Raw genomic sequence first — 16313 nt, forward strand, 5'->3', positions numbered from 1 at the left:
TTCAAATAGCGTTAATATTGTTTCCAGTTAGGGGAATGAATTTTCGATAGTCATCACCCATCCACTGGATTGTAAATGCCAAAGACTGATTTTTTGAGCATGATCACGAAATACTGCACTATACAGTTCTCCACAGTCTTCAGAAATGAATGTTGTAGAGCCATTACAGTTTGCATTTGAAAAGCAATTACAGGCCCGCTACCATGCTCCTGCATATTTCAAGGAACTGGAAAAGTATCTTCACAAGGAATGGAGTAAAATGCCTTTAAATGCAATTCAAAACTTACACGAATATCTTCAAGATTATTAAATGTGGCTCCGTAGCTCGTTGGGTAGTTATTAATGTTTATTTTGAGCATCCACTATCAACTGACTCGCTTCAAATCAGAAATGATTTGTCATTATTGGCAATTATCTGTTGCCTGAAATACTGAAATGTGCACCATCTCATCATGGAACGATGCTGTTTGTCTCATTTGATAGAGTGTGTAGAGACAGAAATTTCGATGATCAGTGGTAAGTTTTCGGATTCGTCGTTGGATTCGCAGACTGGCAACACCTCTTCAGTAATGTTGTTCTTAGATTCCGCAGGTCTTGTGGGAAGTGACCCAGTCTTCACAACCTCGGAAAACCATAAAATTCTTCCTACGTCGTTGAAAAGTTGAATAAAATGCTTTTTCTAAATGATGATGAGTTTTCATCTAAAGCTTCTAATTTCGATAACACAAAAGTGAATTATAAGATCATCTGTAAAAGATAGCTGTGGATCATCTGTAAATGATAGCTATGAAGGACTTTGTAAATTTTTTAGTTAATATTACTTTCTCACATTCTGTTTAATTCAAAGAATAGCCCCCACAACATAAAGATATAATACAAAACCCAAAGCTGATTCTCCAAACAGAAATATTTCCTGTTTACTGTATAGGACAACCGATATGTTGGAAGTGATAGGTCCAAAATACATCCTGTGGATGTAGATAGCCCCCTGACGAAGTAACGGTCAGTAACACGACATTTTTAATTTCGTTATTCGGTTTCACATTGACATGCGATGGAAAATATGTGGTGGAAAATGAATATTCAGTTAAGAAATAAGTTTTATTTGCTGCAGTTAGTCAAATTTCATAGCTGGCTCTATAGCTAGCATTCGTTTCGTCTGCTACGTGCAAGATGACATCGAAGAGACGATATTTCTAGCGCTGTCTTGGGGGCGTCACTAGGCGTACTGAGTACCTGCGTCGGACCTGTACTTCGTACGCCACAGTAGCCGATGACCGAATGGTGTAAGTCCTAAAGTTTGTATCTTAATCTACTGCAGTTGAATAAATGGGTACTTCAGATTATTGGCTATTCCGTTACAGGCTTCACAGATCAATGTCAAGTTTACAGCTGCATATTAATAACTTTTCGTTGTAGTTATACTTCGAAGTCTAACGTTGCTGGTCACGAATGCCAAGTATCCGCACAACAGACAAACAAATAAATAAACAAAATAATTTGTAGCAGATCCTTGTAAACTCTAACCTCATACCACACCTCCTTGTCACCTCCCAGGCTAGACCGGACTGAATGTGCACTCGAAATACCTCCCCATTCGGGTCCGGTGATCGCTTAATGAAGCTGCATATGACACGTAGTTTCGTATTTTCCGCTTCGAAGGTTCGCAGTCGATTAAAGAGCTGCATGTTACTACCGAAAGTGGTGACCAGCTCGCTGCATTGAGCACCAGGAAGGTAACGTAGAGATGTAGTGTAGTGGTGCCTTGTGGGAATCCCCCGGCTCTGCCAAGGGCTCAAACACCCCCCCCCCCCCCGCCCCCCAACCACTGTTCCCGCAGCGCCTGCTCCTCTTCTAACTGGTTCGTTGTTGTGTCTTTCAGTGAACGATGCGGGGGATTTCTACAAAGGCTTCTGTTCCCTAAACGGGGTCCCGCGGCACGCGTCTTTGGAAGAAAAGCCCGGCCGGCGCTTGGTAGGTGTTCTCTCCAGGCTTCTCTTAGATCTCTCCCTTTCTCTCTCTGTCTCTGCATCTCTCATTGTCTGCCTGCTCGTCGTAGTCGTAGTCGTAGCTTAGTGTAGTGTAGTGTAGTGTTTCGTAGTGTAGCGTAGAAACTGCTGAGTAGCTTCTTCTTTCATGAATGTGCTTGTAATTTGCTTATCTTATAACTAAGCAGATATTTCTGCATATTTCTACAATCTTTTAAACTGCCTAGCTTCATAAATTAGCTATAACAAAACGTAATTTTGTATCAGCTTTAATCATGTAATGCATGCAATGATTAGAAAGATATTAAACAATTAAAAATTAAATGGTAATTTTATGTGGTAGATTAAGAGAACAGGAAGAATTTTTATGTTTCATTGGTGTATGTCAGTAATGCAAATAAAGTTTCTAATTGATCTGCGAAATATTTTCCCTTACGCAACTTTTTAAAATAGTCGTCTTGTGTACTTTTCGTTCAAATGAATCTCGTGAAATGCTGAGCTTTCATAGAAATTCTTTTCTGACGGTTCATTACCACCCAAAGTCGGTGGATGCTACTGGTAATATGCTCCTTAATTTTCAACCCTTAAGAAATGTGTGGTTGAATTCGTATATTTATTAATGATGGTCCATCTAAAGGACGTACACGGCAGTAGCACACCCGAAAACTTCGAGAAAATGCTCAATGTGCTGTTCGACAATTGTCGATTAAAGGTGTATGAAATAGCCCACATCATAGACATATCAGAACAAAGAATATGTTACGTTTTACGTGAAGAATTCTCTACGAGAAACGTTTTTGTAAGATGGATGCAGCATTTGTTCAATACTGATCAAAAGCGAACGCGAAAACGAACTATCAGCAATGTTCTAAGAATAATCCTACTGTCTTATTTTCATCGGACTTGCTACTGTAGATGTGCCGCTTCAGCGAGAAAGGAAACAAAGTCAAGTCTTATGTGACAGTATCATTGTTTTCTGGATACAGAAGAGATTATTCTTACTGATTGCCTTGCAAAGAGTAAATTAATAGCTGAACCAGCTAGATGAAAAAATACCTGACAAGCTCAAATCACACGAGCTTTAACATTTGTGATACTCTTTCCCCGTCAGATAAATTTACACTGCAAATCTAACAATTGTGTCGGTGCCGAACACAATCAAATTACATCAGCCGACTCAGAGAATATGGAATGACAAACCCTACTAGACGACGTACTGTTGGACATAACTCACTGTTAAAATAGGCATCATTTTATTTGGGAGCTTGGCACTACGTCGGTGTTGACCAACTTGCCAGTGCTGCGTCCTTTCAGACCCGCCGTACTTCATTCACCTGTCAGACCTACATGACTTTACCTCCAGTGCTGTTCTCAGTACTGTGTTTTCCAAAATGTGAATTCTGTCCAGTGGAAATAAAATGATTGTGTGCCATTGTTGGCCGGGAAGCCCCGCCCGGGAAAGTTCGGCCGCCGGGTTGCAAGTCTTATTTCAGGCGAAGCCACGTTGGGCTGCTTCCGCGTCAGTGGTGGTGGTGGTGATGACAACATAACACCAAGTCCACAGGCGGAGAAAATCTCCAACATGGCCGGGAATAGAACCCGGGGTCACTGCATGGTAGACAAGGACGTTACCACTCAGCTAAGCAGGTGAACTCTGTCTAATTAATGTTTCGAGACAACCACTCTTGGGGAATTTTAATAAAACAACCAATAAAGAGAGACTAATTCTGGTAGAAGGGGCAAAAAGACGCCTTACCAAGGAATTATCAGAATGGAATGGAAATCGGTAGTTGTAATGTATAAACACAGACAAACAGATTATTAAAATTTCAGAAAAAAGTTGATTGTTTATTCAACAGAAAGAGCTTCATAAATTGAGCAAGTCAGTAACGCGTTGGTTGACCTGTGATCCTTATGCGAGCAGTTACGCGGCTTGGTATTGACTAATGGAGTTGGTGAATGCCCTCCTAAGGGATATTGTGCCGAATTCTGTCTAATTGGCGCGTTAGATCGTCGGAATCCCGGACTGGTTAGACGGCCCGGCTCATAATGCCCCAAACGTTGTCAAGTGGGGAGAGAACCTGCGATCTTGCTGACTAAGGTAGCGTTTAGCAAACACGAAGACAAGCAGCAGAAACTCTCGCCGTGTGCGTGAGGGTATTATCTTGCTGAAATGTAAGTCCAGAAATACTTGTCATGAAGGGTAACAAAGAAGGACTGAGAATATCGTCAACGAACCGCTGTACTGTGGGGGTGCCGCGGATGGCAACCAAAGGGGTCCTGCTATGAAATGAAATGGTCCGCTCAGACCATAACTCCTGGCTGTTGGACCGTATGACGGGCGATAGTCAGGTTGGTATGCCTCCAGCCACGTCTTCGCTGGTCACCGATAGAGGGCTGCAAATATGTAGACACGAGGAATAAAGAAGTAGAATGTTAATTACGTTTGCTTTACTTAAAAAGCTTTAAGAGTTCATACACAAAATTCGGAGGTATTACTTCTCAGCACACCCCTCTAATGCGCGGTCCACCTTGTCGTTAGACGAAATTAGTGGATGTCAAAGAAGCAACAGGACGTAATAGTAGGTGACACTGGAATAACTCTAGGTCAGAGTTATACAGAAAATTCAAGAAGGCAAGTGAAATTCGCATTCACCATATCTGATATGGTTGTTGCTACTGTATAGTGGTGGTGGTGGTGGTGGTGGTGGTGGTGGTGGTGGTGTTGGTGGTGTGTGTGTGTGTGTGTGTGTGTGTGTGTGTGTGTGTGTGTGTGTGTGTGTGTTAGTGTTAGTGCAGCCTCCTCCTGTGCCCACAGTCTGCATCGCGGCGTGTGGGGCTGTCGTGTTCCAACTGCCAGACGTCGACGACGTCGTTGTGGCGGCGTAACGCTACCGGGGAACCCGTCTGCAACGCTTGCGGCCTCTACTTCAAGCTGCACGGAGTGAACCGGCCGCTCGCCATGAAGAAGGACAGCATACAGGTGCGTGATGGCCACCTTACGCTTACAAACATTAAATGCCCGACGCTGTGTGTGTTCCGTCTGTCTGTACCCTACTGACTCGACAGCGTCGGGGAGACAGTGAAGGTAGATCACACTATGAACTGCGTGTCTACGGCTCTTCGCGCTATTTGTACGTCGTGAACAGCCTACCTTGACGAACTGCTACTGGCTTAGCCGAGTTGTCATTCTGGGTAAGTTGAACAGCTGATAAGAAAGCGATAGCTGTCGAGCGTGAGACCAGAGAACTGCGCTGACGTGCTTCGAAAACGAAACACACTATCATTTCTTGCTTTCTACTAAGTAAATCGTAATTTCTTCTCGCCCTACTAGCTTCTCTAAGAGGCCGACACCTATTTCAAGATGACTCCTTATCTCGCGGGCATTCGGCTGCCAAAATAGATTTTTCAAAATTACTGGGGGTGCCCGGGATCGAATCTGAGTCCTACGCCACTTACATATTTGTCTTTATTCATTGAGGTATGAAGGTTGAAACCAGCTAAAAAGATAGAACTGTGTGTGACAAAGCCTATTGCTAGAAACGTAAAAGTTGAGTACCTTTAAATTCCTATTTCAGTGTTTGATCTAGAATCGCCTTTGCTACCCGACTTTTAAACACGAGCATAACTGTGCAGATTACTTTTAATGTGTTTTATATCAAGTAATCTAAACTGTATCTGACTATTTGTAAACGAGATTCAGTGTAAAGAATTTTTATCAATAATAATCAGAATGGCTTTGTCATGAGAAAATCACACACCTGTCTGTATGTTATGTTGCGTAATGAAAATATGCCGTGTCATAAAGACACGTCTATTGAATTTATGTCAATTTTTTTAAAATGAATACTGCTTCTGATTTTCTCCCAGAAGGTTCGTTTAGGCTCCACAATTGTTTCTTACCTTACAAAGGTTAACTCATCTCTACTCTGTCTGCATACTGCAAGTATATGAAGTGCTTAACTGCAAGTATCTGAAATAAATCACTGCGCGACAAACAGCCTTATCTTACTTACTTTAATTTATCCAGCTGCATTACCGGATTAAACTTCCGTTCTTTCTCTAAAAGCGGTTCTAGGCACTTCAGTCTGGAAACGCACGACCGCTACGGTCGCAGGTTTGAATCCTGCCTCGGGCATGGATGTGTGTGATGTCTTTAGGTTAGTTAGGTTTAAGTAGTTCTAAGTTCGAGGGGACTGATGACCGCCGATGTTAAGTCCCATAGTGCTCAGAGCCATTTGAGCCATTTTTCTCTAAAAATACTGTTCAGTGTCCGCGCAGCAGCTCAAGGCGTGACAGTGCAAGTTTTACCAAATCTTTCTTTCATCTAATAATGGGCATAAGTTTCATGAGATATTTATAAATGAATGGAAAAATATTTTGAAATTATACTGAATCTTTTTCAAAAACAGTAATAACTCGCACTAACGTAAATTATGACCATTCCTTAACATTACCAGACACCGTAAAATTTTAATTTTGTGTACAATCTTTAAATTGCATGAGATTCACTCTTTGCCTTTCTTAATGAAATGTTTTAACTAACAGTGAACACGTGACTGGTAATTCACGCAGGTACTGTTAGATAAAATGAAATATTTACACAACAATACTTCGCGACTACCTTGTTCCAAAAGCGTCATCTCGCTATGAAATCCTGTCAGAATAATTTTATATCATCAGCCACATCAGGGAGCATCTCAAATAAAGTTCCTTTGTGTGCAGCTCCTCCGCCATCTAAGCTCCTCACTCTGGCACGACACAACACATTCTCTCCGTCTCTGGCCGACAACTGCTCCCAGCTGTTCCTCTCGCCCGAACTCTGCTCAGTAATACAACCTCTGGTAGCCAAAGAATACATGTCACTCATGTGTCCGGCCCTACAAAGATGCTCATAGCAGTACATATTCCAAATAAACAAATAAACCAAATAAACTGACATTTCTCATGATATGCGCATCGTAACTGACCATTTCCCCTTATGTGTACACTTTTCAAGGTGATCAAGCTTTTAAGGTTGGTATCGTTTGGCGTGTAGCCTTACTCTGTTTACTTCGAATTCTTGAAGAAGTGCTGACTAGTTTGTGACAGGTCAATAGTTACATCAACTATACACAAAAAATGGAGGACAAATACATGCTCGAGGCTGTCCAGTGACAGAGACAAAGAGTATAGCCACTGCTGTCTCTTTAATTATTCGCAGTATTTTATGGAACAGCGCTCCATCTATTCTGACTGTGTGTTTTTGTCAGCATGACTCAAAAAAATTATTGTAAACAGAAGTTTATAGACAAAGCAACTGCTTTATCCTTGTGTCACGTGTCTAAATGATCTAAAGACGCTAACGTTTTTGCATTAATGAGTATATTCCAAGTCATAAATATCTGGTAGTTGACTGAAAACAAAAAAGTAACACCAATTCTATTTACGGGTAAATCTTTCAATTTACAGCACCGTCCCCCATAACTGAATCCTGGATCCCCAGTTGCTTCTGGTTCATTAAACGCTCCTAATAGACAATAAAATCGGTGCTGAACCGTAGCTCTGCATCTCCAACAGCGCATGTTTAAAATTCACTGTACACTAAAATATATATAGTTAAGAAATTTTTACGAATTTCTCTACTGAATGATGCTAAAACTTCTAAGTTGTATTGCAGTCGTAAAGAGCAGTTAATTTCCCACGTTTCTACGTTTGGTACTAGAAAATCATTATTGTCTCAGTAAGTTGGAAAATAATGAAAATACTTGTAAGTAACTTTCTGATGATGATTTCATGATAAAACAGGTATGCTCTGAAAATTTTCAGTTTGTTGCCATTGTTTACAGCGACTCGAAGAAATATAAAAATGGTAGAGTACCTGGGAACGTACTTAGTGAAACTATCCAGCTTGCTGTTCTTTAAGCATACACAGATCTGCATCCAAAGAGGCCCGCATCTCGTGGTCGTGCGGTAGCGTTCTCGCTTCCGACGCCCGGGTTCCCGGGTTCGATTCCCGGCGGGGTCAGGGATTTTCTCTGCCTCGTGATGGCTGGGTGTTGTGTGCTGTCCTTAGGTTAGTTAGGTTTAAGTAGTTCTAAGTTCTAGGGGACTGATGACCATAGATGTTAAGTCCCATAGTGCTCAGAGCCATTTGAACCATTTGAACCATTGCATCCAAAGAGGTGAAACTGTACAGGGCTTATACAGCGTCTCATCACAAGTCCCCGAACTCCCCTATGGAGCACGGAACTAACCACTAGGTATAATGAAAGACAGAGCCGCCATTATCAGACTTAGTGCAATTACTCCGCTTAGGAAATTATAAAAGAGTGGGATGGAATGGCGGAGCAACTCCTCCTAAGCCACGCATTTCTGTAATCAGTGCTAAGCGATGCTTGAGGTGGTGTCAAGAGCAATGCTGCTGGACAATAGATGACTGGAAATAAGTGTTTTTGAGTGATGAATCAGGCTATATCCTGTGACAGTCCGATAGAAGTGTTAGGATTTGGCGAATACCTGGAAAACGTTACCTGACTTCATGTGTAGTGCTAACAGTGAAGTATTGAGGATGTGGTTTTATGGTTCTAAGGTGTTTTTCGTGGTTAGGGTGTGGTGCGATTATTGTGCTAAAGAAAACGCCAATTGCGGAAGAATCTGAACACGTTTCAGCGTATAGGAACATTTAGGACACGATGATTGTTCGTTTCAACCTGACAATACACCCTATAATAAAGCAGCATCTGTGAGGCATTAGTTTGTCGACAGTAGCGTTCCTGAAATGGATTGTCCTTCAGAGTGTCTACCTGAACCAAGTGGACCATATTTGGGGTGAGTTACAACGTCCACTTCGCGCCAGACCCCAGTGTCCACAGTAACATCTTTCCTGGTTTCGGCTGTTGAGGAAGAATTGGTTTCAGTTCTCCCACAGAGATTCATACACCTCATTGAAAGTGTGTCCAGCAGGAGTCAAACCGTAATAAAGGCAAATGGTGGACACACTCCTTATTAATGTACGCTGATAGATGTCTAATAGATATCCGGTTACGTAGTATCATATAGTGTACACGTGTCACTCTGATGATCTGTAAGCATGCGACAGAATGCGCTATCTAATGTGTTGCAAAAGGCCGCGCATAACAACGAGACTTTTTCAGTTCTCATACTTAGCGTTCTGTTGGTGACACAAAGGTTGGGTCAAGTGTTTCGGAAAGCCCTGGGGCTACGAACCCAGCACCGGTTCGACCTACTGTAACCATTCTACGATACTGGGTCAAAGTTTGAATATTACACACTTCGTCCATCACAGGCAAATGGAGCAAATCGGCTGGTTCTTTTTACATTACATGTAAATTCAACTACATGCCTAGGTATTATAATGACGAACAACTTAAATTGGAAAGAACACATAGAAAATGTTGTGTGGAAGGCTAACCAAAGGCTGCCTTTTAGGGCAGGACACTTAGAAAATGTAACAGACCCCTCTATGGTGCACCTTAAGGGGCTTACGGAGGTACCATTTTGTTCCTCGGCGGTTGCTGCGAACCCGAAAAATATGGTTATTGGGTACCAAAACCGAGCCGCGGATTCCAAGACAGCTGTACACAGGAAATGGCTGAAATTTTTGAGATATATTTATAAGGTCCTGACAGCATTGAAAATTTTCTTGATACCTCTATCCGTTTACGAGATACAGAGATTCAAATTTACGCTCCTTGTAAACATTAAATACGCACGTAATATCTGGTGCGAGGCGAAAACGTAGTTTATGAAGTGACATAACATTGAGAAATATGCTATAAAGTATTTCCTTTATCATGAGAACCCAATGTTGTAGTACATAAGCACACGAAAAGTTTTTTTGTAGGTAAAATACGGTCTCAGGAGAAAATTAGTTTTGCGTGGTTTCAGTTTTCACGTATGTATATTACCAAAATTTTAGTGACCCATAAAGTTGTTTTCAGATGAGTGACATGCTTTGCTGTAGCAGGGAAAAGAAGGGAACCAGCGAAAAACTGCTCCTATCGACCACAAAAAAGGTTAATATGCTCCTGATTTAAAAGACTCTGACTAAATGGTGGGGTACCAGCCGTCTCATTTTGCCTTCATCGTCTTAAAAAAATTTCCCAGCAATTTTGTTATGCGAACATATTCGCGGGTTTTTATGCTGAGAGACGGATATAGTGGCAGTCGAAATGAGACCGAAGAGCAATGAATACAAGGAGACAGTAGACAGTGGTTGTCATAGAAAGGGCGAAGAAGACAATAGCAGTGTGGGGGAAAGGGAGAGAGACATTGGCAGTGGAACACGGTAGGCGGTGAGAGAACACTGATAGGAAAAGAGTGAAGGAGACTGTGCCGGTGGGAAAGAATAAAGAGAAGGAGAAAGTGGTAGCAGGCGAGAGCCAGTGATAATGAGACAGTCCGCGAGAATGACAACGAGGAAGATGTAGTGGCAGTCAGAAGACAGAAACAAGGAATGAATGAGATAGTAGCAATAAGACAGAGCAGAAGGTAGACAGTGACAATGAGATGATACAGTAATAGTAGAACAGAAGGAAGGAGACTGTGGCTATGAGATACGAGACAGTGACAGACACACACAAAGAGGTGATGATAATGAGTTGGGCTGAATGAGTGAGTGAGAATGGGTGTGAGCGGGTGGGTATGAGCGAGTTACAGTGATGGAATAGTGTGCGTGAGCGAGTTATAACTAGGGGAGCTTGTGGGAGACAGATGTGAGTTGCATGTTAAAAAAACTGCGAATATGTTCGCACGCTAAAATTTTAGTGAAAACATTTGAAGGCGCTGATGAAGGAAGAATGGAGGCAGCTGGTACCGGACACTTCAGTCAATCTTTTAAAGCAGGAACATATTAGCCTTTTTTGTGATCCGATATGAACATTTTTTCCGCTGCTATGTTACTGCACGATCAATTACATCAAGCACTCAAGGTGTGTGCTGGCTACTGCACTCTATGGTTGCCCATATTGTCGCGACGTAAGAAAGTGGTGGGTGGTAGACCAGCAGTGCTCGGTGTAACTGGCAGGATCGAATATGTCGTGCTTGAGCTGCGGGTCTGTCGGGCGCCACACGCTATCGGTGCCAGGAGCGCCGATGACGGCTGGCAGGCCTTTCTGTTATTTACGAGGTGCATTCAAATTCTAAGGCCTCCGATTTTTTTTCTCCGGGCTGGAAAGAGATAGAAACATGCGCATTGTTTTAAAATGAGGCCGTAGAGCGCGAACAGGGCAGACTCGCCTGGCTTGTCGGCACGTGTGTGGCGGACGTGCCCGCCGCCGGCTTCGTGACTGCCGCGGAAACACGCGGCGCACCACTGCACGGCTGCTCGTGACAGCCATGCCGCCAACTGTCCAAGGATCCCCTGGCTTCTCTAGCACGCCGCTTCGTTCTGCCTAAAAATACTAAAACAAGGAAATATTGAAAATGACCGGAAGGTAAATACAGTACTGGCCATTAAAATTGCTACACCAAGAAGAAATGCAGATGATAAACGGGTATTCATTGGACAAATATATTATACTAGAACTGACATGTGATTACATTTTCACGCAATTTGGTTACATAGATCCTGAGAAATCAGTACCCAGAACAACCACCTCTGGCCGTAATAACGGCCTTGATATGCCTGGGCATTGAGTCAAACAGAGCTTGGATGGCGTGTACAGTTACAGCTGCTCATGCACCTTCAACACGATACCACAGTTCATCAAGAGTAGTGACTGTCGTATTGTGACGAGCCAGTTGCTCGGCCACCATTCACCAGACGTTTTCAATTGACGAGAGATCTGGGGAATGTGCTGGCCAGGGTAGTAGTCGAACGTTTTCTGTACACAGAAAGGCCCGTACAGGACCTGTAACATCCGGTCGTGCATTATCCTGCCGAAATGTAGGGTTTCGCAGGTATCGAATGAAGGGTAGAGCCACGAGTCGCAACACATCTGAAATGTAACGTACACTGTTCAAAGTGCCGTCAATGCGAACAAGAGGTGGCTGCACGAGCCGTTACAGCCATGCGGATAAGATGCCTGTCATCTTGACTGCTAGTGATACGAGGCCATGGGATCCAGCAGGGCGTTCCGTATTGCCCTCCTGAACCCACCGATTCCATATTCTGCTAACAGTCATTGGATCTCGACCAACGCGAGCAGCAATGTCGTGATACGATAAACCGCATTCACGATAGGCTACAATCCGACCTTTATCGAAGTTGGAAACGTGATGGTACGCATTTCTCTCCTTACACGAGGCATCACAACAGCGTTTCACCAGCCGACGCCGGTCAACTGCTGTTTGTGTATTGAAATCGGTCGGAAACTTTCCTCATGTCAGCACGTTGTAGGTGTCGCCACCTGCGCCGACCTTGTGTGAATGCTCCGAAAAGCTAATCATTTGCATATCACAACATCTTCTTCCTGTCGGTTAAATTTCACGTCTGTAGCACGCCATCTTCGTGGTGTAGCAATTTTAATGGCCAGTAGTGTACTACCGTGTAGTGTGAAACACTCCGTTAACAAGCAGCTCCTGTATTCTATTAAGAATGAAGTGCAAATCGCGATTATGGCTATGCGTCTCCTGGAGAATTTTTTGGAACAAATGAAAATTAGCGCCAGACCGGGACTCGAAGAAGAATTTCCCGCTTGCCGCTACCAGTCGCCTTAACCACTTCGGCTATGCGAGTACGCCTCCAGGTACGGACCCAATCTCAGTCTGTCAATAGTATTTTCCCTCCCTTGTGCTCTCAACACACTGAAGGGAAAAAAGTCATGGCATAGCGATCTGCACATATACAGCTGGCGCGTACGCAAGGTATGAAAGGACTGTATTATTGGCGGAACTGCCATTTGCACACTGGTGATTCTGACCACTCGACGGGAATTACCAGACTCTGAACACGGAATGGTAGTTGGAGCTAGACACATGGGGCTTGCGATTTCCGAAGTCGTATGGAACTGAATATACGGAAATCCACAGGGTCGAGAGTGTGCCGAGGATACGAAATTTCAGGCATTGCCTCTCGCCTCTGGCGTGCAGCTTCCACTTCATGACCGGCGGCGTTTGAATAGAGTTGTCAGTGCTAAGAGACAAGGAACACTACGTGAAATTACCGCGGAAATCAATATGGACGTATGACGACCGTATCCGTCATGATGGTGCGCCGAAATTTGGCGTTAATGGGCTATGGCAGCAGACGACCGACGCGAGTGTCTTTGCTAACACCACGACATCCCCTGCAGCACCTCTCCTGGGCTCGTGACTATCGATTCGGCCCTACACTACCGGAAAACAGTGGCCTGGTCAAATGAGTCCCGACTACTGTTGGTAAGAGCTGATAGTAGGGTTAGTGTGTGGAGCAGGCCCCGGGAAGCCGTGGACCCAAATTGTCAACAAGGCACTGGTGGTGATTCCATATTAGTGCGGCCTGTGTTTACATGGAATGGACTGGGTCCTGTGGTGCAGCACACGGATAACTGACTGAAGGCCGGCCGCAGTGGCCGTGCGGTTCTAGGCGCTACAGTCAGGAGGCGAGCGACCGCTGCGGTCGCAGGTTCGAATCCTGCCTCGGGCATGGATGTGTGTGATGTCCTTAGGTTAGTTAGGTTTAATTAGTTCTAAGTTCTAGGCGACTGATGACCTGAGAAGTTAAGCCGCATAGTGCTCAGAGCCTTTTTTGAACTGACTGAAAATAGTTTAGTTCGGCTACTTGGAGACCATTTGCAGCCATTCATGGACACCATGTTATGGACGGCAGTGCGGCGTGTCACGGGGCCACAATTTTTAGCGATTGGTTTGAAGAACATTCTGGACTATTGGAGCGAATGATTTGGCCACCCAGGTCGCCCGACATCGAAAATTTATGGGACTTAATCGAGAGGTCAGGTGTTGCACAAAGTCTTGTACCGGCATCACTTTTGCAATAATGGTCGGCTATAGAGGCAGCATGACTCGGTATTTCTGCAGGTGAGTTCCAACGACTTGTTGAGCCTATTTCATGTCGAATTGCTGCATTACGCCTGGAAAAAGGAGGTTCCACACGATATTAGGAGGTATCCCACGATTTTGTCACCTCAGTGTATTACTGTGATTCTTGGAAGGGGTTATATAGTGCCAGCACAAGTGAGTAATGACACTGTTGGCAAATGGAGGTTTGGACCTCTCCTGAAGGCGCGCTCAGATAGCGGAAGTGGTTAAGGTGATCGCCCGCGACAAGCGGGCAATCCAGGCTCGAGTCCGGTCAGGCGCAAATTTTCATTTGGTCTGAAATGTTCTACACGTGATGCGGAAACATAATAGCAAGTTCAATCTGAATAGAAGGTGAATGGTGTTAGCATCACAAGTAAACTCCAATTAAAAACTCGGGGATAATTACTATTAAAAACAGTCTTGATCACAATTTATTTTATAAGGTGACCGGTTTCGACCACTGCTGTGGTCATCTTCAGACCATTGAGTGGAAACCCCTTTCTGTTGGAGTTGTGATTCTCCAACAGAAAGGGGTTTCCACTCAATGGTCTGAAGATGACCACAGCAGTGGTCGAAACCGGTCACCTTATAAAATAAATTGTGATCAAGACTGTTTTTAATAGTAATTATTTACAATTTTATTGATCACTGCTGTTCCCATAATGCATTCAAAAGTAATAAAAACTCGGGGGGTGGATACCCAGCAGAGTCAATCGGATAATGTTGATAAAGACCGACGAGTTTGCTCTCTCCTCTTGGAAATCAGGAATAGGTTGAAAATGCACCATGGCTGTCGCAGTCAAGGCTTGGCGCATCTTTCAACTCGTTTTTGTCCTTACTCTAGTCATCCTGAAGGATTCAAGCTCAGTCACAGGGGCGTCTGCAAGTGAGGAGACGAATACGAAGGAATTGCAGAATACTTTGACCTGCACTCGGCATCATTTAACACCTTCAGGTATAAAATTCTGTTAGGATCCCGAAAATGACAAATAACTATCTATCTAGTAAATGAAATCTCAGAGCTTTAATAGAATACAAGGAAAGTGAGATTCAAGAGTGCAAAACAGACGGGATCCCATAGAGACTGTGAGTAAAGTGGAGTGTAAGGTGGTACAAGGGAACTGATCATTGACGACGTTATGCGTGTTTCTTCTACCCTCATGATCAGGCTTCCATATCGTTGGTGGCACTCACATTTGTACACTGCGTGAAGGAAATAAACAAAGAAGTGTTGTTATCACATCTGCCTTAGTTCAGAATCTTAGGCCGTCCGCGGTGGTCTCGCGGTTCTAGGTGCGCAGTCCGGAACCGCGCGACTGCTACGGTCGCAGGTTCGAATCCTGCCTCGGGCATGGATGTGTGTGATGTCCTTAGGTTAGTTAGGTTTATGTAGTTCTAAGTTCTAGGGGACTGATGACCACAGCTGTTAAATCCCATAGTGCTCAGAGCCATTCTTAGGTTTAGCTAACTGTAGATTTGTGCTATATTTGCATAGCAGTAGTTACAATACATTTTCTGTGAAAAATTCAGTTGTAACTTTACAGTGCTGTATAATGTTGCTTAGTGAGTACTAGCAACAGCTCTGTAAGGGGAACAATGATCTTCAGAGCCTGAGCCACAGTCGCAAGGTCGCATGCCAGTGGAAACAGTAATACAGTGCAGGCAAATGGCTGTGAGGTGTAGACTCGACATGCCGCTGTGAATGGCTGCGATAATCGTGATTATGATTGTTGCTTTGTAGTTAATGGACCTACGTAGACTCTGACGGCGGCAATAAAGCTCACGCATTAAACAAAAAAATAAGCTCTCTAGTGAAACTTGTAATGCAATTTGAGTCCGACTGAATGTCTTACAGCCTCGTACAACAATGTCACTACTGCTACGGTAATTCAGAAACAATGTTTCTGCACGAATGTAGATTTGGGGCATATTTGAAGAGGGACAGCATGTTCTATCTAGGCAGTCGTCTTAATGGAGTATGATAAAGAACTTTAGACGCCTAAGCTAAACCGATTATACAGATTTACCTGTCGAACAACGGTATTCTCAACATCTGCGGTGAATAAGTTTGTTCCATTCCTCTACCTTCTTCCCCTTAGCCCGAGACTCCTAGCCATCTTCAATCTCGTCGTGATGCGGGTTCTCAAGACTGTCCTCCATAACGACTCCCATTCATTTTCTCATCAGACATGCCCTTTCCCTCGTAAATGTCATAAATGTACTCTATCCACCTATCCGCTGTCTCTTCTACGTCTGACAGTGGAATTGCCATTGCTTTTTTAAGGCACCGAGCTTGATATTAATTTCACGCAAAATTGTTTTCACTTTCCTATGTACTGAATCAGACACTCGGGCAACAAT

The 16313-nt window shown here is 43.7% G+C and overlaps 1 protein-coding gene across 1 annotated transcript in view; it reads left to right on the forward strand.

The window, feature by feature from the left end:
- Positions 1–16313, forward strand: part of LOC124775609 (transcription factor GATA-6-like) — a 519105-nt gene that overhangs the window by 488126 nt on the left and 14666 nt on the right. The window contains exons 5-6 of the mRNA XM_047250439.1: positions 1883–1974; positions 4807–4971. Of these exons, the coding sequence (XP_047106395.1) occupies positions 1883–1974; positions 4807–4971 (257 nt within the window). The remainder of the gene's footprint in view (positions 1–1882; positions 1975–4806; positions 4972–16313) is intronic.

The sequence above is a fragment of the Schistocerca piceifrons genome, chromosome 2 (assembly GCF_021461385.2).
Source record: "Schistocerca piceifrons isolate TAMUIC-IGC-003096 chromosome 2, iqSchPice1.1, whole genome shotgun sequence".
In the NCBI taxonomy this organism is placed as follows: domain Eukaryota; kingdom Metazoa; phylum Arthropoda; class Insecta; order Orthoptera; family Acrididae; genus Schistocerca; species Schistocerca piceifrons.